A 12399-nucleotide genomic window follows, 5' to 3' on the forward strand; every position below is an offset into this window, starting at 1 on the left:
AGCACCAACTTCCTTGCTTTCGTATTTTTTGTTTCCACTTATAAAGCCAAGAATGCCATGTACTTTTTTGTGATAAAGATACATGTTTACCAACTTGCCCCACCAAAGTTGTCCTGTTTTGTTCCAAACTTGTTTTGCAAAGTGAATTTATTCTCATCTTTCACAAGGCAAGAACAAACCACTCAAGACGTCGATCTCCCTCCTCAGCCTTGAGAGGAAGGTTGGAAGATGGACAGATTGGACAAGCTGGGAGTGCTCTCCTTGGAAAGGAGAAGACTGAGAGAAGATCTGATAGAGGTGTTCAAAATCATGAGGGAGCTGGACAGATTAGATTGCGAGAAACCGTTCCCCATGGCAGGAGGATCGAGAACCAGAGGACAGCGATTGAAGATGATTGTCAAAAGAAGCAATGGCGGCGTGGGAAAAAACCCTTTTAGGCAGCGAGTGGTTAGTATCTGAAATGTGTTGCCTGAGAGTGTTGAGGGAGGGCGGTGGATTCACTCAAAAGAGAATTGGATAACTATCTGAAGAGGGAAGCAAATTGCTGGGATAGGTGGAAAGGGCGGGTGGGCGTTGTTCTCGCAGAGCAGGCACAGACACAATGGGCCGAATGGCCTCCTGCCCAACTGTCACCTTCAAATTGATCTTGCTTTAGCTCCAAACCTGTTTCGCAAAGGGACGATTTTCCTTTTCGCAGCGTGGAGGGCGGCCAGCACGAACCACTCGAGCGCCGGTTCCCTCCCTGTGGTGAACCATCGTTGGTTACCACTGTGGGGTTGTTCTAATGTTGTTGTTGGGCTAGGGTGTTTACACTGTGGGATTAATACACCTGTGGTTGTTGCTGTTGTGGCACATCCCAGTCGGGCCCCGCCTCCTGGGAGAGGTATAAGACCCTCTGCTCGGGCGGGACCCCTTCAGTCTGGAGTGGTGTACTTGTGTTCTAATAGTTCCATTGTTAGACAATAAAAGCCTTCAGTTACCGAAGCCTTGTGCCTTGTGCTCGATTGACGTGCATCACTCCCCCCCCTCCTCAGTCTGACTGACTGCCCCCAAAATGGGCGCGAACTACAAATCCCGGCCTGCCTCACGGGCAGGGTGGGGGTTGGCGCAAGCGCACTGAGAGCGATCCCGGTGGCGGGGAGCATCGCGCAGACGCGTCCGGGTGCCCCGCCCTGTCTGAGCGCGCGCGCGGGTGAGGGAAAAGAAAGAGAGGCAGGTGCGCATGCGCACGGGGAAATGGAAGAGACGCGCATGCGCGTGGGGAATGCGAACAACCAGAGGCACGTGCCTGAGGATGGGTGGGACGCGCGCATGCGCGCAGGGACGGAGCGAGGCTTTGCGGGGAGATGGTGGTGAAGCGCGCATGCGCCGGGGAGAGGACAGACAGCGAGAAGTGCTGGAGGCAGAGGGTGGAGAGACGCGCATGCGCCGGAGGGATGGTTAGAGCGATACACGCATGCGCGTGGGCCGAGGTGCGCTTGGGGACGGGAGAAAGCCGAGCATGAGCAGGAGGGAGATGGCAGAGAGAGAGAGAGGGGGATGCGCATGGGCAGAGCTGCGCTTGGGGGCAGGAGGGCGATAGCAGAAAGAGAGAGGGAGAGGAGGAGGAGGAGGGAGACACGCATGCGCGTGGGCAGAGGGACCAGAGGCGCGCCTGAAGATGAAAGCGAGACGCGCATGCGCGGGAGGTGCCTACAGCGAGACACGCGCATGCGCGGGAGGGGGGAACCGAGCGGAGCGGGCTACGCGCACGCGCGGGAGGCGGCGGAAGTGGGGGCGGCACAAGAAACGGAGCGCGAGCGAGGCGGGCGGCCAGACGGGGAGCGAGCGGCCACAGAGAAACATCGTCTGTCTTTCTCAGCCGCAAACAGACAATATTCACCCGATAAGTTTCGCCTGGGAGCTTGCTGATTATTTCCGTGTGTTTTTTTTGAAAATATAAAATCCGTGTGGTTTGGCGGGCACTGTCAGGAGTGGACGGCCGGATCGTGAGTGAGAGGCGCCCGTCTGACTTTTTGCCCACACCTGGAGGAGTCCTCGCTCTCCGTCTCTCTGACTCTCCTCCCTCCCCCGCCCCGGACATGGTCGACTACCACGAAGCCAACTCGCAGTTCCAGCAGCCCAACCATGGGGACTACATGCAGCCCGAGGAGGACTGGGATCGCGACCTGTTGCTGGACCCGGCCTGGGAGCGACAACAACGGAAGGTAAACTCTTCACCCCACCCAGCCCAGCCCTCAGCCACCACCACCATCTTCCTCAGGAGAAAAACAAACCCACCCCAACGGATGATAAATCTTTGGCAAGGCATTCGGTAGGCGGAGGAGGGAAGGTTAGGGCCACGGGGAAACATCACATCTTCCATGTGCAAAGCATTGAATTGCACAAAGCCCCGCAGCTGGAAAAATGTTTCTTCTCTTTCTTTCCCCCCCTTTCCTTTTTTCAAAGCAGAAAACGGCAATGTGTGCTGCAGTCAGCGGTGTTTTCTTGTAAACGTCGCCAGCTTTTCTTCTTTCCCCCCACCACCCAACACAATGCTCTGAATTTCTGCAATCCTATTAATTCTAGGTGTGTGTACGCACGTACTGTAGGTATGTGTCACGCCTGTTAACTCGGGAGGTCTGAAAGAATTGAGCATTCGCTGTTATGGCTACCCTCTTTCAACTTAAGAGGCTGGATTTTTTTTCCTCAAACCAGGTTGCCTTTAGTTCACTTTACAGCCCTTTTCGATAGCTGGGCCAACAAGCTTCAAATTGGTGAAGGGCCAATCTGTTGGGAAAGCAAGTGAACTTTGGAGTTCAGGAATATAGACTGGCATTTATTACTTTGCCTTTGAATATTCCAAAAAACAGTCTGCTGGAGGGCAAAAAGCATATTCTGACCCGTTTTGTACTTGACGTCTGTGATTCAACCATACAAGGAGTTGAAGTGAGCTACCAAAGGTATTCAGATTTGCAAAGTAGCAACTTTGCAGTCTTGGACTTTGTTTTTTGTTTGCTTTGTTATTGCCACAAATAGGCTTACATTAACACTGCTATGAAGTTACTGTGAAGATCCCTTAGTTGCCACATTCCAGCACCTGTTCGGGTACACTGAAGGAAAATTTAGCTTGGCCAATGCACTTCACCAGCACATCTTTCGGACTGTAGGAGGAAACCCACGGAGAATAGAAACCCTACAGTACAGAAAGAGGCCATTCGGCCCATCGAGTCTGCACCGACCACAATCCCACCCAGGCCCTACCCCCATATCCCTACATATTTTACCCGCTAATCCCTCTAATCTACGCATCCCAGAACACTAAGGGGCAATTTTAGCATGGCCAATCAACCTAACCCGCACACCTTTGGATTGTGGGAGGAAACCGGAGTACCCGGAGGAAACCCATGCAGACATGAGGAGAATGTGCAAACTCCACACAGACAGTGACCCAAGCCGGGAATCGAACCCAGGTCCCTGGAGCTGTGAAGCAGCAGTGCTAACCACTGTGCTACCGTGCCGCTTAATGTGCAGACAGTCAGTGACCCAAGCTGGGAATCAAACCCAGGTCCCTGGTGCTGTGAGGCAGCAATGCTAACCACTATGCCACATGGTTGACTAAGTCAACGGAAGTGCACTAAGTCAACCATGTGTTTTAATTGTGTATATTGCTCGAGATGGATTATGGCTGGTGGACAGGAGTCCTATGTCATGTTCCAATGACGCATTTTGTTCATAAATGTGGATAGTGTGTTGCTAAACAATTTGTCTATAGAAATTATCATGCACCACAACTTGCCATCAATTTTCTGCAATTGTGCAATTTCCAGTTGGAGTCACTCTAACAATCATCAACAGCTTCTGTTCATATAATAGTTAATGTAGTAAAACATTTCACAGGAGTGTTGTAAAGCAAAGTTTGACATTCAGCTGCTTAAGGTGATGTTAGAGCAAGTGACCGAAAGCTTGGTTGGAAGTTTTAAGAGAGGTGGGAAGAGGGTTTGGAGGAAATTCCAGAACTCAAGGGCTAGGCAGCTGAAGTCATGGACACCAATGGCTTGGTCAGAAATAGAGGAACAGACATTTTGGGTGGTAGTGGTACTGGAAAAGATTAAAGATGGGGAAGTACAGGCTATGAAGAATTTTAAAAACAAGAACTGGATTTTAAAATTAACTGATTATAGGCCAGGTGATGAGCGAATGGACCTTGGGGTGAGTTAGCACACAGGCAGCAGAATTTTCAATGACATCAAGTTTCCAGAGGATGGAATGTGAGGTGTTGTCCAGGTGTGCATTGGCACAATCACGTTAGGTAACAAAAAGAATGCATTAAGGTTTGAGGTGGAATCGGGCGATATGACAGAGGTCATAATCTTCCTTGCTGGCAAGGGGGTTGAAAGTCCCTCTTGGAGTCAAATGACACTAAGGTTGTGAAGAGGTCATTCTCGTGGGTTTGACCTCATCAGCCCAGAAGCGTGGACGCTAGTTGCAAAGATAATGCTGTCATTGAGATGAACCAATCTAATACAGGTTGGGGATAGAACCTTGGACTCTCATATCTGCATGGATCAGAAATTTGCTGAGACTTGGTGGAAATTTTCAACAGTCAAATATAATGCAAGATTTCGCTGCCTTGTTGGGAAAATAAGTATTTTGTAAATTCTGGCTGATACCAGCTTCAAATTTCCAATGTGCCTAATCAGGTCATACAATCTTTTTCTTAAATTGGATTCTTTGACTTTTTGATGAGTATTTTTGATGAGTCAACATCTGATTCTGTTGGGTTATAGAAGCAGCATAAATTTTATACAGCATTATCGATATGTTGTCAGATCTCATTTTAAAATGTGACGATCTTGGACCCATGGACCGATTTTAAAAAGGTTGAATGTTTCTAGAGGAACAGTGACATTAAATATAAATGGGGGAGATTGCCATGGTGAGCTTAAGTGCTGTACTAGTTCTGCATTTTTAAATTCTGAAGTGCTTTATTAAAGAGTATTTGGAAGTGCATGATAAAGTAGGACTCAGTCAGCACAGCTTCAAGGGGAGATCATGTCTGACAAGTCTGTTAAGAGTCTTTGAGGAGGTAACAAGGAAGTTAGATAAAGGAGAAACAGTGGATGTGATTTATTTAGATTTCCAGAAGGCCTTTAACAAGGTGCTGCATAGGAGACTGTTAAGTAATTTAAGAGCCCATGGTGTGAAGGGTAAGATTCTGGCATGGATGGAAGATTGGCTGGCTGACAGAAGGCAGAGAGTGGGGATAAAGTGGTCTCTTTCAGGATGGCAGCCGGTGACTAGTGGTGTGCCTCACGGGTCAGTGCTGGGACCACAACTTTTCACAATATACATTAATTTGGATGAAGGCACTGTTGCTAAGTTTGCAGATGATACAAAGATATGTAGAGGGACAGGTAGTATTGAGGAAGCAGGGGGGCTGCAGAAGGACTTGGACAGGCTAGGAGAGTGGGCAAAGAAGTGGCAGATGGAATACAATGTGGAAAAGTGAGGTTATGCATTTTGGAAGGAGGGGTGGAGGCATAGACTATTTTCTAAATGGGAAAAGGCTTAGGAAATCAGAAACACAAAGGGACTTGGGAGTCATTGTTCAAGATTCTCAGTCGGCAGTTAGGAAGGCAAATACAATGTTAGCATTCATGTCGAGAGGGCTAGAATACAAGAACAGGGATGTACTTCTGAGGCTGTATAAGGCTCTGGTCAGACCCCGTTTGTGAGCAGTTTTGGGCCCCATATCTAAGGAAGGATGTGCTGGCCTTGGAAAGGGTCCAGAGGAGGTTGACAAGAATGATCGCTGGAATGAAGAGCTTGTCGTATGAGGAATGGTTGAGGACTCTGGGTCTGTACTCGTCGGAGTTTAGAAGGATGAGCGGGGGGATCTTATTGAAACTTGCAGGATACGGCGAGGCCTGGATAGAGTGGACATGGAGAGGATGTTTCCACTAGTAGGAAAAACTGGAACCAGAGGTCACAACCTCAGGCTAAAAGGGCGATCCTTTAAAACAGAGATGAGGAGGAATTTCTTCAGCCAGAGGGTGGTGAATCTGTGGAACTCTTTGCCACAGAAGGTTGTGGAGGCCGGGTCATTGAGTGTCTTTAAGACAGGGATAGGTTCTTGATTAATATGGGGATGAGAAAAATATCAGCCATAATTGAATGGCGGAGCAGACATGATGGGCCGAGTGCCTAATTCTGCTCCTATGTCTTATGGCCTTGTGTGTACTGAACCTATCCTGCATAGGCATTGCCTCTGGACTGTTTGACATTTGGCAGCATAAGTGGTCAGCGTTCTTCCACCAAGTTGGCTATTTCAGCTTCTGCTGTTCCAGTTGATTGCTAGACGCTGATGTCTGCACACTCTTTTAAAAAATGAGCCATTCAAATTGTTTGGTCTGTGTGGGAAAGCTATATAAATGGGACATGTCAGCTGTTTTTGACATTATAGGTTTAGAATTCTGAACCTTGGCTGTACTGTTTACTAACTAAGTTGGTGTGAAAGCAGGTTCTTCAGGACATGATTAAAATGTAGAACAAACTAAACTTGGTGTTGCTGCTTGTATTACCCGGAGAAAAAAATCTGACCATTAGTTGGGGCTTAGTATCAAATTTGAAAATTGAAAATGCACTTTTTAGATTAATTGAGTTTTGTTCCTTTCCTTGAATTCAACTTTTCCAATATGATCATCCAGTTTACAGTGGAAGCATGAACACAAGTTTCCTACGTTCTCCTTAACTATTTGGAATGGTACTGTATTCACCTGTGTTGGGGAAACAAAATGTGCGCCAATAAAAACTGCTGGAAATAACACTCTGGATCTGTTGCGTGGAGGAATAATTAATGCTATTCTGACAACTCCAAATTTTAACCTGCCTTTTTATGGATTCTGATTAAGTTGCTTAATTGTAATTGATTACTCTGCCCTTTAAACTTTTTGTGGACATGATAGTATTGCCTTTTCCCCAGGCACTGTGTAAATGCAGAACCTGAAGATGATGATCACCATTGCATGGACTAGTGACAATAAACAGGTGTTGCTGGGCTATGTTACTTATCAATATCAAACACAAGAAGCAATCCAAGTGCTGCTTGGCTTTAAGTTTCAAATAAATAAATTGCATTCACTAATTGTACAAATTTAATGGTCCACAGTAAAAACTGTTAGTCCGCCACTATCATGAGACTTTCATTTCCTTATTTGTACAGGTGCCTTTTCAGAGACCATTTGTAAAAACCTTGTTGGAAGTAAAGTTACTCTGGTGAACCCGGTGTGTTGGTGTCAGTTGTTAAAAATAGCTGGTATGAGCAATCTTTTTTTTCCAGAGCTGATCAGTCTTATTCAAACCTTGTGTCGACAGGATTGATGCTTTTAAATTAGTATTTGCACACAGCCAATTGGGGATTTACCACATCCTATAGAAGAAAGACCCTGTGATCTTGAAGATGTATGACAGTGTAGTCAGATTGGAATGTATGAAAAGTCTAAAACTTAAAACATTGGGATCTGATTATCTGTATATGAATTGGAAAATGAGATTTTCTGGGTTAAGCACCTATTGCATGGATCAAAGATGTAAACATTTGGTGTTCCAGTAAAAGTGCAGCAAAAAGGTTCATAAAATCCCTACAGTGCAGAAGCAGGCCATTCGGCCCATTGAGCCTGCACTGACAACTCTCCCACCCAGTCCCTATCCCTCTAACCCCCACATATTTACCCTGCTAGTCCCCCTGACACTTGGGGGCAATTTAGCACAGCCAATCCACCTAACCTACACATCCATTGGAGCATGGGAGGAAACCCACGCAGACATGAGGAGAATGTGGAAACTCCTCAGACAGTAACGCACGGTTGGAATCGAACCCGGGTCCTGGTGCTGTGAGGCAGCAGTGCTAACCACTTTTAATGAATTTTGATTAGTAGAAATCTGACATCTGAAGCAGTGACTTACTCCCACTGTTGGAATGTCACGCTTAGCTGCCACTCACCAGCAAACCTTCAGAAAACATGTATGTTTACTTAAACGTTACTAGCACTGCACTTGCAAAGAAGGCTAATGAGTAAAGCTCAACTCGTATCAAGGAATTTAAGGCCCATGTTTATTTAATATTTGTTTGTGACTGGCTTTAGTGAAACTTGAACCACAAATTGGGGCTGTGTATTATGTTGAAACTAAAATGTACAGAAGTGAGATGCACAACTATATCCTTTAATGTTGTCAGGTTTGTTTCTTGTAATATGTGAAGACTTGCATGTAGGTTTGAAGCAGTAGGTATGGTGAGTATTTTTACTAATTATAAACACACCTGGACAACATTACTGAACATGACTTGCCCCAGCCACCTGGATAGATCTGGTGACTAAAAGCAGAGTTGTAACTGGCAGTTTAAAGTAATGTTTATGGTGTGGTTTGTTGCTATTCCTGTAAAATCTGCAATTCCAGGTACAATGGTACTTCTGATCAGCTAATATCCCCAGAAGTTATCTGCCCACATCCTGATAACTGGCTTCCAATCGGTAATTAAAATTGGAGATTTACAATATGCTGCAAGTCTTAGCAGAACTATTATAATAAAAACAAAAACTGCTGGAAATATTCAGCATTTCTGGCAACATCTGCGGAAGGAGAAACAGTTAATGTTTTGAGTCAAATATGACTGCTTCAGAACTGACGGAAGGTAGGCCTACTGGATTTGAAATATAAACTGTCTCCACAGATGTTGTGGAGATGCTGGCGTTGGACTGGGGTACGCACAGTAAGAAGTCTCTCAACACCAGGTTAAAGTCCAACAGATTTATTTGGTAGCACAAGCCACAAGCCTTCGGAGCGCTGCTCCTTCATCAGGTGAGTCACCTAATGAAGGAGCGCCATTCCGAAAGCTTGTGGCTTGTGCTACCAAATAAACCTGTTGGACTTTAACCTGGTGTTGTGAGACTTCTTACTCCACAGATGCTGTCAGACTTGCTGAGTATTTCCAGCACTTTTTATTTCAGGTTTCTAGCACCTGGAGTATTTTACTCTTAGCCGAACTATTCAATGATTACTGGCTTTTAATTATTTAAAAATAATTTTTAATGCCACCGTGGGCGGCACGGTGGCACAGTGGTTAGCACTGCTGCTTCACAGCTCCAGGGTCCCGGGTTCGATTCCTGGCTTGGGTCACTGTCTGTGTGGAGTTTGCACATTCTCCTCGTGTCTGCGTGGGTTTCCTCCGGGTGCTCCGGTTTCCTCCCACAGTCCAAAGATGTGCGGGTTAGGTTGATTGGCAAGGTTAAAAATTGCCCCTTAGAGTTCTGGGATGTGTAGGTTAGAGGGATTAGCGGGTAAATATGTTGGGGTAGGGCCTGGGTGGGATTGTGGTCGGTGCAGACTCGATGGGCCGAATGGCCTCCTTCTGCACTGTAGGGTTTCTATGATTCTATGATTTCCTTTCATATTCATCATGACGTGATGTACTTCAGTGTCCACAAGATGTTGGTAACAAGGGCTGTTTTTGTTCAGGACCCACCGCTCCTCTTTTGTTGTGTGAGCATCCTGGTGGTATGTAGCCACTCTCTAATCACTACCTACTAAGGCAACGGATCTTGCATATTATCCAGAATGGATGATGACAAATGGTTACATATACTTATTAGAACAAGCTGTTTAAGATTCTTTTGTTCCCTCTGGCTTCTTGATGGTAGGCCAGCGATTGAGAAAGCTCTAGAGCTCGCCTAGCTAAGCAAGTTAAAATACTTGACCAGCTCATGGTAAAAATGGCAATGTGTTTGTCACCAGTGGCAATTGCTTTGTTCTGTTGGTGAAAATTGTCCATATGGACTCTTGTAGCAGACAGATATTAATCGATGTTTTGGGTGCTTTTATGATGGAGTGCTGCTTTTGTTTCTGATCATTTTTCTTGATTTCATAATTCACTGTTCCAGCTAGGACCTCCGTGCTTCCAATCATCCTCTGTTAAGATTGCCAGAGATCGGTGTCAGACCTAAAATCTAAAAATAGGAGATTAATTCGGAGGTCATTTTAGCATCTCCCCTGGGACCCAGGCTGTGCTGACATAATAGCAAGAGCTTGCCAAAAAGTTATCAGAATGCTGTAAACTGCTAATGTGGGTTTTGACTGCTGTGACATTTTTGTCTGCCACTTACGTTATAATTTATATTCGAGAACGGACAGTGGCTTACTTTTTCACTGACTTTTGTAGTTTTCTTTTGAAGTTTATTGAAATCTTGCTGTAGGAAATAGGACTCTGGCCAGGTTCTCTTGTTAAATAAGGTGTAAATTTGACTACAGCCAACGCTGTTGTCTAGTTTCCTCCTCCTTTGTCATTGACTTTTACCGCAAAGAAAGAGGCAAGAGGCCCTTCGGCCCATTACATCTGCGCCGGCCATCAATCACCTACTCTAATCCCATTTTCTAGCACTTGGTCTGTAGTCTTGTAAGCTATGATATTTCAAGTGCTTATCTAAATGCTCCTTAAATGTTGTGGGTTCCTGCCTCTACCTCCCTTTCTGGCAGCAAGTTCCAGATTCCCACCAGTCTGGGTGAAAATGTTTCTCAAATTCCCTGCCCCTTGGTTATTGACCCCTTTGCTAAGGAGGAGAGTTTCTTCTTAGCCACCCTATGTCCCTCAATTTTGTACAACTTCATGTCTCTCTCCTCTCCCTCTCTCTCTTTCTTCCCCCCCCCCCTCCCCCCCTCTCTCTCTCTCTCTCTCTCTCTGCTCTAAAGAGAACAACCCTAGCCTATTCAGCCTCTCTTCATTGCTGAAAGGCTCCAGCCCAGGCAGTATCCTGGTGAATCTCCTCTGCACCCCCTCCAATGCAATCATATATCCTTGCTATAATGTGGCGAACTGACTGCACACTGTACTTTGTAGCCTAACAAGCGTTTCATACAGCTCCATCATAACCTTCCTGTTCTATTCTATGCCTCTTCCAACAAAGACAAGTAAAAACACTCACCATGCCTACTACTTCAAACCTCCATGCTTAACCACCATATTTACCTGTGTCTCCATAACTATTGCTAGTCTGTCGCTACCAGAGGTCTTTACAGGAACCTTAGTTTGCAAAGGGTGGATGGGATGCTGCATCAGAGTTGGTGAAGACTTGATGGGCTGAATGGCCTGCTTCTCCACTGTCGGGATTCTGAAGTTGTCCCTTAGTCCCTAATCCCTAAATTGTCCCTTAGTCTTAGTCCCTAATTTTCTGTTTAAAACACACTTGTGATTCCCATCTTCATCACACAGCATACTTTGTTTTTTTTTAAAGCAATGAATACAGTTTTCCTTGTGTGGAATTGTTATATTCATACTGCACATATGGGATAGCTAATAAAGCAGAGAATTTCCTGCTAAACCCAACAATGTAAGAGTTTTAACAACACCAGGTTAAAGTCCAACAGGTTTATTTAACCTTTAACCTGGTGTTGTTAAAACTCTTCATGTGTTCACCCCAGTCCAACGCCGGCATCTCCACATCAAGAAACCCAACAATCTGTGTTTTCCTCACCTTAGTTCACCAGCAACAACATACTTTTTAAATTAGAAGTTAGATGCTTCAAAAGGGATGCAATAACAAAAAAAACTTGAATATAAGCATTTGTGCAATATTGGCGGTTTAAATTAAAAATGGGTACATTCGAGTTTTAGTTTAATAAGCAGAGTATTGTTTTTAAATCGGTGCAATCAGAGCTAGCACCATCGAGCTGTTTAACCCTCTTTCTGATGGTTTTCACTACTTGATTAAGATGATCTTTGTCATTAGCATCTTTTCAATTAGGAACAGTATTCACAGGATGTTCAACAGATTAGCTGCTTTGTTATGGCAGTTGGTTGAACCATGCCTCATATTATCGGCTTCCTTTGTCACTTCTGTGAGACTGCTTGATTTATTTCTGTTTTCAGTTTTAACAGCCTTATTTTGCAAACCCATCCTTTTTTATTATGCAGTTGTGTATTTCTATTTTAAACAGGTGTATCACCGTGAAGCGTATACTTGTGGAGAGGTGTTTTGAGATTGTTTGGGCTGTTATTGTTAAATGACCTGTTCATCTGCATTTGGTTGAGGGAAGAATATTACCCAGGACACTGGGAAGATCTCTGCTCTTGAAAATGTGCCGTAGGTGTTTTGTCTAGTTAAACTGAGGATCCGTTACAAACTTGTTTGTGTCTTTGGAAAAAGTTCCTTTTTGATGAAGCAGTCCCACAGTTCTGCACTGAACCAGTAATGCTTTTTCTTGTCTGAAAGCATCTTTTATAGTGCCTTTATATTTGTGTGCTCTCTGCTATATAAGCAAACAATTTGATTTACCCTGTATGCTTGTTGATGTGATGTTAGGTGGATTGGCCATGCTAAATTGTCCCTTAGTGTCAGGGGGACTAGCTAGGGTAAATGTATGGGG

The 12399-nt window shown here is 45.1% G+C and overlaps 1 protein-coding gene across 2 annotated transcripts in view; it reads left to right on the forward strand.

The window, feature by feature from the left end:
- Positions 1-1744: 1744 nt before the first annotated feature.
- The window catches only part of LOC144511461 (alpha-actinin-1-like), a 104912-nt gene continuing 94257 nt past the window's right edge, over positions 1745-12399 (forward strand). For both annotated transcript variants that reach the window (XM_078241837.1, XM_078241840.1), the window contains exon 1: positions 1745-2207. In XM_078241837.1, the coding sequence (XP_078097963.1) occupies positions 2082-2207 (126 nt within the window). In that variant the 5' untranslated portion in view covers positions 1745-2081. The remainder of the gene's footprint in view (positions 2208-12399) is intronic.

The sequence above is a fragment of the Mustelus asterias genome, chromosome 24, assembly GCF_964213995.1.
Source record: "Mustelus asterias chromosome 24, sMusAst1.hap1.1, whole genome shotgun sequence".
NCBI classification, from domain to species: domain Eukaryota; kingdom Metazoa; phylum Chordata; class Chondrichthyes; order Carcharhiniformes; family Triakidae; genus Mustelus; species Mustelus asterias.